General features: G+C 40.8%; 1 protein-coding gene across 1 annotated transcript; it reads left to right on the top strand.

The window, feature by feature from the left end:
* The first annotated feature begins 16,339 nt into the window (after nucleotides 1-16,339).
* LOC146560695 (uncharacterized) lies at nucleotides 16,340-19,181 on the top strand. The gene is made up of 3 exons (XM_085243168.1): nucleotides 16,340-16,414; nucleotides 17,657-17,844; nucleotides 17,947-19,181. Exons 1-3 carry the CDS (start codon nucleotides 16,340-16,342, stop codon nucleotides 18,458-18,460), a joined length of 777 nt encoding a protein of 258 aa, XP_085099294.1. The 3' UTR covers nucleotides 18,461-19,181.
* The last annotated feature ends 778 nt before the right edge of the window (nucleotides 19,182-19,959 follow it).

Below are 19,959 nucleotides of genomic sequence, written 5' to 3'. Positions count from 1 at the left end.
AGATGGACTATGTGCACATAAACACACAGAGGAATGCAAACACAGAGTGTGTAAACAGTTGATGGAAATGTCATGTATATGTTTTATATGATATTTTTGGCTTATTTCATCATCTTCAAAACATTTGTTTCATTAAATCTTTAAATGTCCACAGCATCTATACATATCTGCACAATTTCTTTTACAATTTCTGAATTTGATTCAAGAATCTTTTACAATCTCTACATAATTTTAGTTTTACTTTTATGATAGTTTGTTTCTGTCAAACCCTTTTTTTTTTCTCATTTTGCACATTTGTGACTTGACCAAATCCAGTAGCTCCTTTAGAACCCCCCCCCCTGAACAGCAAGTAAATATTTGTGTCAGCTACAAACAATAATTTGAATACATCTTTTACTACTTTATCTAAATTCATGGTCACATGGTAAGAGAAGATAAAGAGTTCTAAAATCCTGTAAAGAAATGTGGCTTAGTTTTCTGTACTGACAATGTGGCACATTATAACATGATCCTTGTCCAATACATTTTTACATGACCTTCATGTATGCTTTTTATTCATACAAACATATTTATTAAAAGGTACAAAAATGAGTTATGTTTGTCTATTTGCTGCTGTGATGTACATGGATATCAAGGTTTTTTTAAGTGCTGTATAAGTCACCTAATAATAACAATAACAGTAATGGAGCTTTTCCATGCATCCCAACACAGTGGTTGTATTTCATTTCACTCTAAATTGGGATATAAATATTGAAACATTTGAACATTTATTTTAATCAGGTTTTCATAAATGATGAGTTCAGAGGGTCATGGTATGATAGTAACTACCTTTCCAGTATCATTTAATCTTTGAAATTGTCATGTCTGCAGTGGCAGACGAGTGGAGATTGAAAGTAGGACCCAAGATGCAGGCAGCTTCTGATGTGGGCGAGCTTTATTAATATGTTAGGTGATACAAACAGGAACATAATGGGCATGAAACAAAACAAAATGAAAGGATAACTTAAACTGTGAAAAATTAACCAAACAAAACTGAAACCTTAAATGGAGGCGCAGGGATGATGATGCAGGGAAATAACACAGACAAACCAGCAATGCACACGAAAAAACACAGGGCTTAAATACACACAGGGCAATCAGGGAATGGAAGACAGGAGGGAGACAAGGCTGGGATTAATGGGACGAAAAGGGGAAGCAAAACTAGAAACATTGACAAGAGAAACAAACCTTAAAAAACACCAAACCTCTAAACACGCAAACTTAACACAGACTGGGGAGACAGAACATAGGAACTTGAAACGTGGAACAGAAGAGCACAGAGGACACAAAGCACTAGGGATAATCACAAACAACCCAACAGAATATTAATACACTCAAGCATAAACACCAAGTCCACAGACTCTGGACCATAACATAACCAGAATATTGCTACTATAGTAAGGCTACTACTAGAATCAAACTTAAAAAGTTTGAATTAAAGAACAGGGTCAGTAACAAAACAATTTCCCAGTTTGGAGTGAATAAATTACTCTTAATTCTGAACATTATGTGTACTAAAAAGGTGGACTGAAGCTTACATTCCAGAGTTCTGTGTCATTGTTCCCTTTGTTCCCTTCATGTCCACTCTGTCCAAGTCTCATCTTTGTGTTTTGCTCTTTCATTTCCCTCAGTTATGTAACTGTGGCTGTCTCCAGCTTGTTCCACCAACAGTTCCCACCTACTGCCATCCTCTCGTTACCTAGTGTGTTCTTAATTCCTTAGTGAGGAGCAAGTTTGGGAACCAAACTCAGGACTCCAAAAGCACAAAGGTTGAATAAAAAAAAAACAGATTTATTGCTGGCCCCTCTCAAAATGCCAGGAATCCTGGTCGAGAGTAAATAATCCTGAACACAGGAAACACTCTTGAGGAAGAACACAGCCATCAGAAGATGACGAAACAAGGAACAGAGGGACACTGGGACATAGCAGACATGGATACGTGACAGACTGGGGGATAAGAGAAAGAATACAAAGACATGTACATGACGAGGAATAGGACTGCAGATGTAGACAGCCACTGCCCGTTCCTGAGCCTGTTCTGCTACTATTTTGTTTTTTCTGTTATATAGGAATTTTATAACAGGGTTTTCCATCCCATTGTCACCAAGTGCTTGCTAGAGTCTTTGCTTTACAATATTAAACACCTTGAGCCTACTGCTGTTGTGATTTGGTGCAATATAAATAAAACTGAACTGAAAATTTAATTGAAAGCTCCGCCATGTCGAAACTAGTGTGAGGGCACAGCAATGTTCAGATCTCTCCAGAGATATTCAATCAAGTTTAATTCAGGGCTCTGGCTCAGCCACTCAAAGAGATGACAATACCTACAGACCTGCTGTTAAGGCACAACAACACCTTTACTTCCTAAGGAGGCTAAAGACAGCCTAAATCCCCTCAAACTGCTCATCAACAGATGCACAATAGAAAACATGCTCACAATCAACATGTCAGCTGCACCAAAGGTGACAAAAAGGCACTCCAACATGTAGTGGAAACAGCACAAAACACCAGTGATGCACAGTGAGCATCTCTGGGTCTTCTCTACAACACTTGCTGTGTATAGACGACCAGACAAACTGAGTCATCTGCTCAAGCTATTTCCATCAGACAGGTACTTCAGAACAGACTGAAACATAGTTTCTTCCCCAGAGCTGTATCAGCTGTATAATTTATTTCAAATGAAGAAAATCTAGATTTGAATGAAGGAAATTCATTGCTGCGTGCAAAAATTATGTTTTTAACATGTTTTAATGCTGTGTATCTTGTTCTATTTAATCTGAACAAGCCCCTAAAAACAGTCAGTGATCATTGTCTGCCAACTTCAGTAACCCTATGAACGTCACTGCTATTTACTTTCCTATCTTCATTTATGTTGGAAGTGATAGGAGGTAGCAGATAGCAGAGCTGTACATTTTAATTTTTTTCAGAAATCCCTAAGTCAGACCATGGTATATTATATTTAGATGGAAGCTAGCGCCCTGCTAACTTCTAACTCCATTAAATATAATAAATTCTGTTTTCATGGATGCCTGGATGTCAAACTTAACTGTTACACCTAGTAGAGCAGCCACAGTGATCATTTTATTACAGATGAAAGAATTTATACAGTTTTTCAACTCTCAGTAATGCTGCAGTAATCATTTGACTTAGGGATCTGCAGTGGAGTTTGGGCCCACACATGGCTAATGACGTCAGACTTAAAGACCGGACTGTGTGTGTATATGGAAACACTGAAATAAATTTTTTACACGCAGCAATTAATTTTGTTCGCTCAAATTTAACTTTTCTTTGCTCAAAATAAATTTCTCCTCAAAATTCAACACTTGTACTTGCAATTGTTTTTTTTCACATAAACCTTTATCGAGTGGAAAAAAAGTTCGCATTCATCCTCCAGCTTCACTGTGTTTATATTATGCTAACTATAGCTGTGTAGCTAGCCACCACACAGAACATCATTAAATATACCAGCTAGCCCAACTTCAGACAGTAACTCTACAGTAACTTGCTGGATCCGCTGTCCACCAGCCATGTGATGACCCTCCTTCCCCCCAGCCAAGGGAAATACACTGCTCTCAATAGAACAGTGCTACAGCAGTAGAGTGTCTCGTGAAACTCCTCTCTCTTTTGGGCCTGGGTGATGGTACCGCTCTCGAGCTCATGGAGAGCACGCTGTCCTTGCTAGGAACAGATGATGGTGGATTCCGCTTCGGACATGTTTTCTTGTTTTACTCCGGCTCCCAGAAAAGCCTCGGGAACTCTTGTATCGTCTTTGCATACCTCCCCAATGGTATATTAGTTGATTGGAGATTTCCTGCGTATCACCAGAGAGAGCCCAAATACCAGTAGTGGTACGCATGCCACCGTTTGAGAAAGACTGGAATAGAGAATGTGTTCAGCCACCTTTAATCGCTAGCAGTATGACTCTGAAGTGCTGTACTGTATGTTTGTAAGTTTTCTCCCCAACAAACACAGCAATATCAGTGAAACATTTTGCTGTAACCCACATAATTTCCTTAAGGATCAATAAAGTATTCTGATTCTGAGAAAAAAAAGAAAAACAAAGAACCTCAAACTACTCAGTTCTGATGAATCGCAGTAGTTTCATCATTCTCCCACTGACATTTTTGCTGATATCTGTGAGTCAATATACTGAGACTAGGGCAGGGCAATATGACCAAAAATATTTATCACGATTATTTGAAAATTTGTGGTAACGATATAACATATGCCGTATGATATGGCCCAGCCCTAACTGAGACTATGCTTTTTATTCCTCATATGCAATGACTGTTACTGTCTAAAAGGAGAAACTCTAGCATTAAAGTATAGGAGGAATCCATTACTCAAAAGGCCAATTACAATAACATTTTATACATAGCTCTGAATATCTTATACATATTTCCATACCATTTTTTTCTATGCATATTTCTGTATATATGAGCTCCAGTTGCGAATGTATATAGGACCACCTTGTGTCTTCCTTTTATATTTTATATTCCCCTTGCTATAAGAGCTGTGTAACACTGAAATTTCTTATCAGTGGGATAATAAAGGTTTATTCTATTCTATTCTATGCTAATAGTTTTGAAGGGTAAACAAACAGGTGCATGTCAGGTTAAAACCAAAGGCTTCATCACAGCATTTCAGAGGGATTTGCAGTTAAGGTATACTGATGTAGATTTAGCACAGGAGTATAAATGTTCTCTTATTAAGCAGCTAAACCACTAACAAAAACTACCCTCTGCTCACACGAGTTTTCTTGTTTCCCTTCATTGGCTTCAAGTTAAATTTAGAAATTAGAAGTTTTATTAATTACATAAAACACTGACTAGGATCCTAAACAGACACAAGACACTACTATATGGTTCTGTAACGGGTTGATAGTTTAAAGTCTTAGGATACAGTCATAAATGCATCAATGTAGGTTTTCCTGCAGTCACTGATCACACCAACAGATTAGTCGTCTTCTTATTGATTTTTATGCTGTCTGACATCTTTATGAAACCAGGGAAATGATGGCCTGTTGGTCTTTAGATTAAATTCTTGTAATTGCAAAAAGTTAAAAAACAAATTGTTTTCTTTTCAAGATATTTTTTTAGTTTCACCAATGCGGCTTCAAAGAAATTTAACCAGCTTGCAAAACACCAAAGACTTTTTTGAACTTAAAAAACACACACAACCTAAACACAACCACGTCAACATTTAACAACAATATTATTAATAATACATTACACACTGTCATAACTGAATCAGAGGAAATTCAAATTCTACTGTAACTGAAAATTCAATTTGTGCAACACTTAAAGTGTCCTTTCAAAAAAATGTAAAGGATAAAATAAAAACTAAATATGATATTTATATAAATTAATGACTGTAATGATACAAAATAAAAATGTTTCAAGAGCTCTTTAGATGATTAATATTTGAGTTTAAGATGTCTTCAGATGAAACTCCATCAATCTTTTCTTGGTGGTGACTGGAGTTGATCCCAGCTGTCATATGACATCCTGGACAGTCTTCACACCTACAGGCAGTTTAGCATCACAAATATATCGAACTGCATGTTTTGGTCTGCAGGAGGAAGTCAAAGAGGAGAACCGTTCATGGAGATCATGCTGTGGTCTTTCTGCTTTTTTCTTCTTCTTTTAGTCATCACTGTTTTTCTCCCTCTGTTCCTCTTCTTCTCCTCTCTTTCTCTCTCTCCCCTGCTGTTAACTTTCTCCCAATCATTACTTTCTTTCTTTTTTCTTTTCTGTCCCAGGCCCTTGTCTCTTTTGGTTATAATAACCTAAAATAAAAATTCCTAATACAGTTTTAATTTGACTATCAAGTGAACCACTATAGCAAAGTGTGTCTCATTTGCAGGCGTTGGAGAGGCGGAGGTGGAGTTAGGATCAGTGTCACTGGCAAGACCTGGGCCAGTGTGCCAGGACTCTATATAAAAATCCTTTAGGGCAGTTTTTTTTTTTGGGGGGGGGGCTTTGAACTTTGCTTTTAACAGAATTACATGCACACGCTCCACCCATCCACTCGCTTACACTACTGATGGTACTGACTACACACACCACAGTTTTTCTTTTTAGACAGTGCGTTTTCTTTTCTGCTTTATTTATTTAAAAAATATCTCTTGGAAGACATTCCTATCCATGTCTGGGTTTTTTGTCATGGCCGTGCGGCCCGGTTCATGACAGTTTAGTTCTTTTTCTCCTTCAGACAATTCTGACTGCTACACTGTCGGACAGGACAGGGAAAGAATGTAATAAATGGCCCCATACTTCCTGTTGTGAGGTGACATAATCACTGCACCACCTTCATGCTATTTAGAAGAAATTACAAAATAATTTGTACATTTTCGTTTACAACATTCAACTACTCAAGCAAACAATATTTCCTGTTACTCCCAGTTGGTGCAAAGAACAGGATTAGGTGATTGACAGTCTGAGGGGACAGCTAAAAATATTTGGAAAGGATGGTGTTTACTTATCTCACTCTTGCTAACTCCTCATCATCTCTCCTGTCGTGTGACCCTGTTTCCTCTTTCCCCTCATCTCTGACTACATGATCTGACCTGTCTGTGCTAACATCAGTCACATCTCCTGTGTTGTTTCTCTCCATAATGCAGCAGCACAGATGTACCAGCAGCCTGTCAATGGGTCCTTTACGCATGAAAATACACAGAATGAAGTCCAACAATGAACTAAAAAGAAACAAGATCATAATGATAAAATCAATAGTTTTTACAGGGAAGCGTCTCTCAAAGTTCAAAGTTAACAGAGTGACTGCAGGAAGGTTTATGAGAAAGTAATTAAGCAGCAACAGAACCAAGGTTCCTACAGTTCTTCGTTTTTCTTCAGTGGGCACTGAGGTGGCAGCAGGCAGAGCTTTAAGTGTCCCAGCGAGACAGAAGATGAACAGGGGGGCAGGGAGGGCGGCATAAATAATTAAACGTACAAATTCATATGAAAATACAGCAAGAGCAACACTAACACTACAAAAGACCCAGACCAGAACACAGACCAGCACAGAACTCCTAGTTTGTCTGAGGCAGTCCAACAGTGGGCAGGCGATGAAACAATACCTGCAACACAAAAGAGAAACAAATGATGCTTCAGAGTAAAAGATAATGTTCAGAGACATGAAAGTGAACTCACTGAAACACAGAGAGGTACCTTTCCAGAGCAATGCAGGATTTGAAGTAAAGATTGGCCGTCATAGCGAAATAGTAAAAGAAGCATGCAATGACATCATGCATTATTATCCTCCAAAAGAATGTCATGCTGTGATGGATCAGAACGGAGATGATGAGGTTTGTGTAATAGATGACAGGAACCTGATATCTGTGACCCTGCAGGAAATATTAATAATTGAAACCATATTAATACAATAAGAAATTTGACATATTGCACATATTGCAGGTGTAGATTAATAAAAAATTTTTAAAAAACACCTAGCACGCCCCTGCGGGCGGTTTATCCTTCAAGCTCGGGTCCTCTACCAGAGGCCTGGGAGCTTGAGGGTCCTGCGCAGTATCTTAGCTGTTCCCAGGACTGCGCTCTTCTGGACAGAGATCTCCGATGTTGTTCTCGGGATCTGCTGGAGCCACTCGCCTAGCTTGGGAGTCACCGCACCTAGTGCTCCGATTACCACGGGGACCACCATTACCTTCACCCTCCACATCCTCTCGAGCTCTTCTCTGAGCCCTTGGTATTTCTCCAGCTTCTCGTGTTCCTTCTTCCTGATATTGCTGTCATTCGGAACCGCTACATCGATCACTACGGCCGTCTTCTTCTGTTTGTCTACCACCACTATGTCCGGTTGGTTAGCCACCACCATTTTGTCCGTCTGTATCTGGAAGTCCCACAGGATCTTAGCTCGGTCATTCTCCACCACCCTTGGGGGCATCTCCCATTTTGACCTCGGGACTTCCAGGTTATACTCGGCACAGACGTTCCTGTACACTATGCCGGCCACTTGGTTATGGCGTTCCATGTATGCCTTGCCTGCTAGCATCTTGCACCCTGCTGTTATGTGCTGGATTGTCTCTGGGGCATCTTTACACAGCCTGCACCTGGGGTCTTGCCTGGTGTGATAGACCCCAGCCTCTATGGATTTTGTGCTCAGAGCTTGTTCTTGTGCTGCCATGATTAGTGCCTCTGTGCTGTCTTTCAGTCCAGCTTTGTCCAGCCACTGGTAGGATTTCTGGATATCAGCCACCTCCTCTATCTGCCGGTGGTACATACCGTGCAGGGGCCTGTCCTTCCATGATGGTTCCTCGTCTCCCTCCTCTTTCTTGGGTTTCTGCTGCCTGAGGTATTCACTGAGCACTCGGTCAGTTGGGGCCATCTTCCCAATGTATTCTTGGATGTTCGTTGTCTCATCCTGGACTGTGGTGCTGACACTCACCAGTCCCCGGCCCCCTTCCTTCTGCTTAGCGTACAGCCTCAGGGTGCTGGACTTGGGGTGAAACCCTCCATGCATGGTAAGGAGCTTTCTTGTCTTTATGTCAGTGGCTTCTATCTCCTCCTTTGGCCAGCCTATTACCCCAGCAGGGTACCTGATCACGGGCAGGGCGTACGTGTTGATGGCCCGGATCTTGTTCTTACCATTCAGCTGACTCCTCAGGACTTGCCTGACCCTCTGCAGGTACTTGGTGGTTGCAGCTTTTCTAGCAGCCTCTTCATGGTTCCCATTCGCCTGCGGGATCCCCAAGTACTTGTAACTGTCCTCTATGTCTGCAATGTTGCCTTCTGGTAGTTCAATCCCCTCAGTTCTGACTACCTTCCCTCTCTTTGATTCTGTCGTCGGTATCCGTAGCCAGTCTTGTTAATGATCTCACTGAGGGGGTTCAGGCCTATGCAGAACAGCAGTGGGGACAGAGCATCTCCTTGGTAGATCCCGCACTTGATGGTGACTTGTGCTATGGGCTTGGAGTTGGCCTCTAGTGTTGTACGCCACATCCCCATTGAGTTCCTGATGAAGGCTCTTAGGGTCCCATTGATCTTGTACAATTCTAGGCATTCCAGTATCCAGCTGTGGGGCATTGAGTCATAGGCCTTCTTGTAATCAATCCAGGCAGTGCACAGGTTGGTCAGTCTGGTCTTGCAGTCTCGGCTGATTGTTCTGTCTACCAGTAGCTGGTGTTTTGCGCCTCTGGTATTCTTGCCAATTCCTTTCTGTGTCCCGCTCATGTATTGACCCATGTGCCTGTTCATCTTAGCTGATATGATGCCTGACAGGAGCTTCCATGTAGTACTGAGGCAGGTTATTGGTCGGTAGTTGGAGGGGACCGGTCCCTTCTTGGGGTCCTTGGGGATCAGGACCGTCCGGCCTTCAGTTAGCCATTCCGGGTGTCTCTCGTTAACTAGCAGCTGGTTCATTTGTGCTGCCAGACGCTCGTGGAGTGCAGTCAGCTTCTTCAGCCAGTAGGCGTGAACCATGTCGGGCCCTGGTGCTGTCCAACTCTTCATACTGGAGACCCTTTCTTGGATATTTGCCACTGTGATGGTTACTGGACCCTGTTCAGGGAGGTCGCTGTGGTCTGCCCTCAGATCCTCTAGCCACTGAGCATTGCCGTTATGGGTTGCATCCTTCTCCCATATGCTCTTCCAGTATTGCTCCGTCTCCAGCCTTGGTGGTGCTGTTCTCTTATTGTTCCCTTGCCACTGAGAGTACACCTTTGCTATGTTCCAAAGGCGTGTAGTCTAACCACTACGCTATCCAGCTGCTATGTATATATATATATATATATATATATATATATATATATACATACACCATAATTTAAAGATGAATTTTCAACTATGGCTAATTTAAAATATCAAATTAATCTCACATGAATGTCCAACAGAAACAGGGAGAACAAAGGGAGATTTGAACCAGGCTGATATGGGTTACCCAGCACCTTCTTGCTGTGAAGTGACAGCGCTAAACTGTCATCACTGGGAGAGAGTTAATACTTTTATTTCAACTACAATAAGTAAGTAAAATTCGATCTCCAGTGTTTAGAAGGTCAGAGGCAGAATAGACTGGAAGATTACCAGAAGCAGTTACAAACAGTGAACAGCAGGTGTCAGTGTTTTACTTTTTCTGCAGGAGCAACACAGATGAGTGAAAAATTACAGAAAAAAACAAAAACCTTTTATGACCAAAAAACCCTGTATATAGAATACAGACATGTTGACTCTGTCATGCTGAAGAGACGCACATAGTTGTTACGAGAGTGATCACATATATCTTGTGTCAAATCTAAAGTGAACCCCATGAAGGATCCAGATGCAGTACCTGGCAAGGTGCTCAGAGCATGTGCCTACCAGCTCACCCTCATCCTCACCAGAATCTTCAACCTCTCACTAGATCAGGCAGCCATCCCATCCTGTCTAAAATCAGCCACAATCATCCCTGTGCCAAAGAAGTCTCCCATCACTAGCCTGAACGATTACCGCCCAGTCTACAGAGAGGAAGTCCTGAAGTTGGCAGCATGCTGTTCAGAGAACAACCTGGCAGTGAACACCAAGAAAACCAAAGAGGTCACAGTCGACTTCAGGAGGCAGAGTGTCGGCTGACCTCTCCCCTCCCTGATGGACATTTATTCCTCCCGCTGCCTCAATAGAGAGACAAACATCATCAAGCATCATCAAGCTGCTCTTGACGAAGGTGGTCGCACTTTTCTCCTCTCCTCTCCCTTAGCTTCCCTGCTTAGGCTCTTATGTCCTTGTCTAGTCTCGTGTTTTTTGTATTACTTTTCCCTGAACAGTCTCTCACAGTCTGTTCTCTAAAACCTAAAAGAGAATTATGGATTTGATGAACTGGTCTCTGAATGCAATTGACACCCCTTCTCAACGAGAAGTCTGGGTTCGGGTGAGCCTGACTGCTGAAGATATCTACCTATTCGGAACCATGATAACAGGGTTCTGGCTGATCGGAGCTGGCTTGGCCCTTGCTTATCGAAGAATTAAGGAAGCGGAACCGGCTGTTCAAACCCCCACAAGGCTGCCTGCTGGGATTGAAATGATGGGACGAGGCGTGAGTTTCTCAAAATGGGCTCATTGAGTGCAGCACGGAGAAGATCTTGGAGAGGCTATGGCTGCTGTGAATACTCAGAACAAGACCTCTGAGTGAAAAACTGGATTACATCTGGAGGGGCTAGCTCGAATGACACCTTTGAGCGCAAATTCGATCACATCTTGGGGAAGTGCACTGCGGTCGTGAGTTCTCAGAACCTGCTCTTTGAGCAAAAAGAATGACAACATCACGGAACGTAAGCTTGGATAACATCATAGAAAGCTCACGGCTCTCCAACGGGAGATTGAGAGACCAGTGTTGGACTGTTAGACTGTTACAGTCCTTTTTTTAACCGACTGTATATTTGCAGATTTTATATATATTTCCTGTAAATACTGTCTACATGTACATAGTGCTGCAGAAACTGTACACCCCCATCTCCCCCGCCAAACACACACACACACACACACACACACACACACACACACACACACACACACACACACACACACACACACCTACCTACATATTTGCACTGAGTAGGAGATGCTGTGTATTTCATTGTACATCTGTATAGTGACAATAAAGGCATTCTATTCTATCCTATTCTGTTCAATAAAGAGATGTGACATATTTACTTACCTCAAGGCACACACACAAGAAGAACAGTACGGTCATGGAAAGGAAAATGCAGATCAAGATCCATATCAGCACGTTCCACATCGCTCTCATTTTTGTGTGCTGGAGTTCTGAAAGAATCTTCGACTGACTTTGAATAAAAAAACAGAAAAACAAACAAAAAAAACCCCATGAAATAGCAGGTGGTGAAAATGGTTTTCTTTTAATGTTGTGAAACTCACTGACACTGTGCAAAAGATTTAAGAAGCACTTGGATAACACACCGGACACCAATGGAAACAAAATAGCATCTTTGATTGAAATGAAAATGATAAACCCACAGAGGGCAGAATTCAAAGACACCCTGAAAATGAAAAGAAAAGAAAAACAATTATGCAGCAGGCTCCTCCTGTCTCCAGGATCAAACAACTAACTTATTTAAGGAAGCTTCTTTGTAGCAAATATATAAAAACTCATTTCTGGTGTGTCAGCATGTCTCTGTCAAGTAATATGTGACTGTTGGGGTTTCTTTCTAATAGTGTAGATTTTCTCTGACTATATGAAGCACTCTAAGGCAGCCAGTGTGAATTGCCATTATATAAATAAAACTGAACTGACTGACAGAATCAGGTATAGTTAGCGCATTATCAATACACACATTTCCATTCACTGTATTTATCCAGAAGCACAAACTGCAAACACAAAAGAAATGAGTACAATCGCATAACACTGACTGTCCTACTCATGAGGCTGTTTCATCATACTTATGCTCCTCTTCAAGTACAAACAATAATAATATTGTAAACATTGCCTTCACTGACCTGAGAACTGCTTTCAGTTGAACCGGAGTGTAAAATCTATAATATGATGAGTTTGTCTTGAACGGGGAAGTTGTGGTAGTTGCACCCACCCCCACTGACATGACGTCACACTCACAGCGCAGAGTAGATGGTTGATTTTTAACATAGAGTTTTTCTTTTTCAGGATGTGGCCCACCTTTAACTTTAATTTACAATAACTCGTCTTTCCAACTGTGTGTTTCTTAAAACCAATAAAGTGGCCACATGAAACTAATAGGAAAAGTAAACAATTTATCTATGATACTTATGATTTAGCTTTTTTTGTTCTTTAAATTGTTAACGACCAAATTTTAAACCCGTAAAGCATTCATTGTTAATCCATTTTTATTATAATTTATGTTCTTATTTATACCAGTGAATTCAGCACTTGCTTCAGATTGTTGATAACATCAGAGTTTAACAGTCTTTATCTATCTATATATATATATCTATGATCTCACCGTAGTGCTGCATTAACATCATCTAACAGACCTTCTGAGGGTACTTCACGTAATCTTGGTAACCGGCTACGGGGGATCCAGGTTTCAAGCTTGGCCATGATCCTATTTTTCAGGTCAGTTCCTCTCGCACTCAACGATCCTTCTCCTATCGCACTTGGGGCTATGTACCCAATCTCAGGTAGGGGTGATGATATCTCCCCCCTGACCTGGCGTCCTGACTCCTCCTTGCTGTAGCATTTATGTTGTAACTTGTCAATCAAATACTCTCCAAAAGTTGATTCTGTTCATCTGTTCGTAGCGTTTTCAGTGGGAGAAATGTTTCATCACTCATCCAAGTGACTTCTTCAGTCTCAGCTGACTGCAGGTTTCCCCAATCTTATAAACAGTACATTTGCACAATGACTCAAACCACCCCATTGAATGAACAATGGGCTGGGAGGGCAGTTCCTTCCCTTCATAAAACTGGGGAAACCTGCAGTTATGATACGTTTCTTGCACTGAAAATGCCAGGTCCAGATGAATAGAAACCATACGTTTATTTTTATATTTTTAAGCCATAAAAACCTCCACACACTTACAAACCTTTCCAATGCTCTTGTAAACTCTTTCTAAACTCTTAAACACACTTTTGAGACACATCCTTACGTATTCAGCGGAAGGTTATCGTCTGAGTCCAGAGCCTCAACAAGGTGGTGAAGGGCATTTCACATTCAAGCGCTTTAAGGCCATAGGCAGGATGACAGATGTGGTGTTTGGCAGTAAGGCGGTATTTATTATATGATTTTTGTTAGGCTAGAACAGACCTTCCCAAATTGTGGGGGGGGCGCGAGAGGTGTGAAAAGGCAAATATATGTTTCCAAACCAACTTCATTTTAAGCCAAAGACTATAAAATATGGTGAAGCATATCTTCCCTTTGGCTTCACCTGCACAAGTGCCGAGGTAGGTCTCCCCTGCAGAATTCGTTTTCCAGCAGCGCTGGGCTCTCCAAATCACGGACAAACAGTATCCCACATTCTTGATTTTTAGTTCACAAACACTTGTTGTAATGACTAACTACTCCTGACATTTTGGAGATGTTAGCTCTTTATACAGTAAAGTTTCAGCAGGATACAAATAACATCAGGCTGATCCTGCCACGATTTGTCCCCCGGTTCAAATCACAGACAAACAGGATCCCACAGCTGTTTATGTTTTTAAACTTATTTTGCACAGAGAGGCATTTTTTGAAAAATGTATTGACAGCAATGTTGAATATTATTACACAGAAAAAAAACAACTACACGTAAAATAATCACACCGTGACTCCCATGCCTTTGTAAATGGAGGGACAGTAATGCATGTTACTGCATGCAAACCTGCAGATAGTCAGATTAACAGTATTTTGTCTCTATCTGCAATTCATCTCACGTGAACAATAATGTAGCGCACAGCGTGACGTGAAAAAAGACACATACCTTTGACGTTGCGTGACGAACTCTGTATTCCTCGTCCACACCTAAATGCAAAAAAGGAGTTTTGAAAAATCTCAGTTTTCGCTGATTCGAAACGCCGTTTACGTGGACGAAACAGCTGCGTTTTCAAAAACACTCGTGTAGGTGTGGACGTAGCCTAAAAGAGTCAGTAGTTTATTTTATCACTACCTGTAAGTTATTGCAGATTACTTGTTTACTAAATTTTTGAGGTGTGAAATAAACCGCAATGGAGCAAACTATGGGCGTGTGTGGTTGGAGGATGTGTTGGTGCGTGCGTGCGCGCGCGCGGGGGGTTGCGCGGGGGGTGCGCGAACATTTTTCATGTAAAACAAAGGGGGGCCCAGCAAAAAAAGTTTGGGAACCACTGGGCTAGAAAATGCTTATTTAACTGCAAAAATCATTAAAATCTACAGAAAAAAAACCCCATAAACCCCATACCTATAGGCCCCCAGAAACCTGTTATAAAATGAAATTCCTGCAATATCAATTTAGAGATAAAATCATGATGTATTAAGTCCACTAAAGGTGAACCACGATGTGGTGTGGGAATACAATAGTAGTTAAACTATGTTCCAACTATGAAAAAGAAGAATTTGATTGAAATACCACAGAACTAGTAAAAAATATACTTAAACTACTCCTTTTGCTGCAGGAAGCTCATTTCTCTGTAACACAGGTTGAAACTTTAAAAACACAGAACGTTACTGACTGAGGTTATCAGACACCCAAAGCAGCCACTAATAGCTAAGTGTATTTATTGCACAAATATCTGTCCAACATGTGTGAGTGCGCGCGAGATAAAAAGCAGAGAAAAGGAAGGATGTAGCCTAGAGAGTTTCTAATCTATTTTTGGGGTAAAGTGCTGTGTCTACAAGAACTTTATACACAGCAGTTTGTCAGGAAGACTAAAAATACAATAAGACAAACAGGTTTATCTTTCAGTTTGCACAGACACTGAAATGTCTTATTGTGTCTTGCTGTTGTTGATAGAGAAAATGCTTCTGCACTGTTTTTATTGATTGATCGATTGATTGATGTTACATGTTTAGTTGTTCGTATTAAACCAGTTAGATGCTTTCATAAAGTAAAACCTTGTCAGAGAGAGAGGAATGCTAGCTGGTTGATTTTCATGCAAATACGTGACTGTGAATTGCATAATGTGATGAAATGGGGTGTAAATAAAGCAATGAACTTCCCCTTTCAAGATCTTTGAAAAACATATTACAGAGTTTACTGACAAGTTAAGCTGGGAGCAGTCCTGAGGTAAGTAAAGACGATATTAGCTTTTCATTTAATTTTTCTACTTGAAGATTAGAAAAGCTATGAGGAAACTCCCTTATGAGGCTGTATTACAAAATGGACTGTGTGTGTGTGTTTGTGAGAGAGAGAGAAAGTGAAAGAAAGAGAGAGGGAGGTCGCTTCCAGGGCAGTTGCGGTGTATACGACTGATGTGATGTGCTTTCCACACCAATCATTCGTGAACTAACATAAATATACAAGTTAAAGTAATGGTGTAACTGCTGCTCTGTATCTCTGCTAAACTGAAATTCTCTCATTTTGATTGGTTTAAGAAACAAAAGCGTGGACACCAACAACACCACTACAGAAAATCAGACCGAGATGGAGCCTGCCCGTGTGGTGCTGTGGAGCAGCTCATGTGTCTGCCTTTCTTTGACCATACTGGTCATCTTTTGTGTGTGTTGTTTGGTATGTAGCAATCGTTTTATATTTGTCGTTGTGGAAACTATTTAAAGGTTTACTGCAAAAAGACCAACACAGCCTCAAAATGCCCCAAAATCAAGACATGGAATTGAAATATTAATCATCAAAATTGTGATGAGTGATTACTTCAGTGTGCAGAAAGAGTAGAACTGTGTCTTTGTGAATCCAGAGAAAGCATATGACAGAATGACAAAGCACAAACTGGCTTTGAAAGCACTGGTGCAGGACAGGTATGAGGACAGTGTGGCTGGTGGTGGTGAGGTGGGGCGAGGATTTCATTGGGGATCGCCTCTTAACTCCTTTTTTAATTACAATGGTGATGGACAGGCTGACAGATGAGGTCAGGCAGAAGTTTCCATGGGCTGTGCTGTTGGCAGGTGAGCAGGTGGAAGAGATCCTGGAGAGACGAAAAAGGTCAACAGACGCAAGACGGAAAAAATGCGTGTGAATTAATAATAATAATAATAATAATAATAATAATGGATTGCATTTATATAGCAGTTTTCCAGGCACCCAAAGCGCTTTTCAATGCCACCATTCATTCACTCTCACATTCACACACTGATGCAGGCAAACCACAGTTGTAGCCACAGCTGCCCTGGGGCAGGCTGACAGAAGCGAGGCTGCCATATCGCGCCCCTCTGGCCATCACCAGTAGGCGGTAGGGTAAAATGTCTTGCCCAAGGACACAATGACAGGGACAGAGAGAGCTGGGGGATTGAACAAGCAACCTTCCAGTTACAGATGAGCTTCCCAACCACCTGAACCATACACAATTAGAGGAGGGGGGGGGGGGGGTTGAAGACGGGTGTGACAACAAAGGTGTAAGGGTCAGAGATAGATGAGTTTAAATAACTGGGGTCAACAAACAGCAGACGGTGCAAAAGAGAAATGAAAAACAGAGCGTAGGCAGGGTGGAGCAGGTGAAGATAAGATGTGTGACAGAAGGATAGCAGCGAGAGCTTCTCTTATATCCTGTGGTATAAAATGTGGCCTTTTCTTTTATACGTGCATCGTGTTTTTATCTCTGTTTGCCATCTTCCAATCTCTCAGTGTAAGAAAGGAGATACGGGGCTAATAGTGGAAACAGCAAATTTATCATCAGCTCAAAATAAAATCCATGTTACATATTTCTAACTTTGTACTCTCAGAACAGTAAAGCTATATTCTCAGGTCTTCAGCCAGTTTCCCTGCACGTAACTGTACTAAAGTGTATGAAATGCAAAATTACTTTACACACTTTTTATTTAAGAGGCATTATTATTATTATTATTTACTTTTGTTTTCTTAGATTTTTTTAACTGTGTTTTTCATGTTGTCAGTGACACCCTAAACTTTATCTTATCCTGAATAAAGTACCAACAAAGACAGAAACAAGACTTCATCACCACATCCCTGAAACATTTTACTTAAGCGCCATTATGTCTTTTTAGAGACTCGGTTTAAGACAGACTGTTATGTTTATTACCACATCAATGTAACTTTCATTCACTTTTCCTGTAGGTGCAAAGGAATAAAACTCCTATTATCTATTACACAAACCTCCTCATTGCCACAGTTATCCAGATTTGCACTATGATGATGATGGTGTCAAAGCCTGATGACAGGAAAATCTCCAACACTTCTTCTCTTGTTTTCTACTGTGCTGTGATGGCTAATCTTTACTTCAAGGTGTGCATTGCCCTGGAAAGGTATCTATCTGTCTGGGCATTGGATTTCAATGTGCAGCATCTTTATGGTCATAAATATTGTGTATTGTGATAATCTGTACAGCTGCTTGTCTTGTATTGCAGGTATTTGTTCATCGCCTGCCCACTGTTGGACTGTATCAGGCAAACTAAGGGTTCTGTGCTGCTCTGTGTTCTGGTCTGGGCTCTTTGTATTGTCAGTATTCCTCCTGCCACAGTCTTACAACAATATTTCCGTTTAATTTGTTTCACCCTCCTGCCGGGTCTTCCGTTCATCTACTGTCTAATTGGGATCCTACAAGCGCTGCCTGCTGCCACCGCAGTACCCACTGAGGAAAAAAGAAGAATTGCAGGAACTTTAGTTCTGCTATTGCTTAACTACTTTCTGATCGTACTTCCCATCACCATTTTTTATATTTTAATCGTCTCACTTCATTATCACTTTGATACTGATATCCCAGATATCGTTTTGACTTTGTCTCTGCTCAGTCCTTTTGTAGACTTGACTCTGTTTTTTTTCATGCGGAAAGGGCCCATCGACAAGCTGCTGGCATGTCTGTGCTGCTGCAGTATGGACAGCCCTGCAGCTGACGTAGCATCAGATCCTCAGAGTGGCTGATGGGTGCAGAGATGTGGGTTTACTTCAGCAGAGACAAGTGGAGAAAAAAAGGAGAAGCAGAATTGCAGAAAAGAAAGAGAATTTAGTTTCCCACATATTTCTCATGTTTGTATGTATTTATATGTCCTGATTATAATTATGGCATTTCCTCTTTCATAGAAAGTTTTATAATACAAACTAGAGAGTAAGCAGGAAAATGTAAATAAGCCATCAATTCAAAGCTTTTTGTGCATTATTTTTATGGAAGTTTTTATTTTTTAGACATTAATAAAATTAAGGTATGTTGTTGCTCCAGTGTGCCTTTTTGTTCTTTTTGAGTGTTTTTTTTTCTTTAGTGAAACTCTTGTTGATGTTAAAAATATACAATCATCTTCTAATTCTGTCATGAGATGACGGTGAAGCTGGCCATAAATACTGTCCGTTGATTGCCATGAATTAACTCCAGGTGAGCTGCCCAGGTGAGAGGAGGGCAGACAATCATCCCCACAGGACGCACACACAGCTGCTCACACGGACCATGACAAATTGTCTGTACTAACACTAAAGGAAGACATGAAAAACATCAATTCTGAGACAACTTCAGATTGTTTTAGCATTAAGAGGTTTTTATCCAGAGGTAAAGGAAAGTGTAAACACTGACTGTCTTTAAGTCTGATGTCATTAGCCGTGTGGGCCCAAACTCTGCTGCAGGTGATGGCAATTCTGGCTCTTTTTAGAGAACCAGCTCCTAAATATGCTTTTATTTATTCACTCCACATAAAATTTAAAAAATAAATTATAAAATACAAAAACCAACTACCTACAATTCTATTTTTAACTATTTAAAAAAAATTAAGCTTTCTCCTTTTAAACAAATTTAAAGTGAAACAACACAAACCACAACACAATAAAATATAAATTAATACGCAAAACAAGGAGATTTTTTCCTGCTTGGAATTGCATACATAGGATTCAGTGCATGAATAAACTTTCTGATTCCTTTATCATCCACAACTAAAAATAGTTGGAAATCAAATGCAATCATTTTTGCCAGGTCTTTATAAATTGAGTTCTTGCTGGGGTCACAGGCTTCTGCAAAAACTGTCTAATACAGCTCTGGGTTGGTTTATGTGGTTGTGGTGGTCTACTGCATGATGTTGTAGATGCAGCAGCAGCAACAGTTGCAGTAGACACATTGGCATCTTCATTAATATCACACTCAACTGACTGTCTTTTATCTTCCCATTGCCCTGATGAGTGGACATCATTTTGTTTCTTTTCTTGGTGTCACTTATTTTCATTACTAGGCCTTTCTAATGTGACGATGTTGTCTCTTGTTGTTGCCCTCCCTCCTGCTCTGTTCTTGTGCATGAAGCGAAAAAAAGTGAGAGAGAGAGGGAGCTAAAGAAAAAAAGAAACACGATCCTGACAAGGAGCTGACACCTGTCATTCACGTCAATGATCTGGCTCCAAGAGCCGTTTCGTTTGCAACCGACACATCACTAGCAGGTCCATAAGTC

The sequence above is a fragment of the Mchenga conophoros genome, linkage group LG13 (genome assembly GCF_057382185.1).
Source record: "Mchenga conophoros isolate Kocher_MC1m ecotype Shallow Benthic linkage group LG13, M_conophoros_male_GT1.1, whole genome shotgun sequence".
In the NCBI taxonomy this organism is placed as follows: Eukaryota; Metazoa; Chordata; class Actinopteri; order Cichliformes; family Cichlidae; genus Mchenga; species Mchenga conophoros.
The sequence above is the reverse complement of the archived record's forward strand: the minus strand, read 5'-3'. Positions and strand labels throughout refer to the sequence as shown.

Bases quoted from the DNA above. Each gene is read 5' to 3' on its own strand.
- LOC146560695 (XM_085243168.1), top strand. From the start codon at position 16,340: ATGACAAAGCACAAACTGGCTTTGAAAGCACTGGTGCAGGACAGGTAT. The intron at 16,415-17,656 runs GTGGGGCGAGGA...CTTTTCCTGTAG, and splicing joins GTGTGGCTGGTGGTGGTGAG to GTGCAAAGGAATAAAACTCC. The intron at 17,845-17,946 runs GTATCTATCTGT...CTTGTATTGCAG, and splicing joins GTGTGCATTGCCCTGGAAAG to GTATTTGTTCATCGCCTGCC.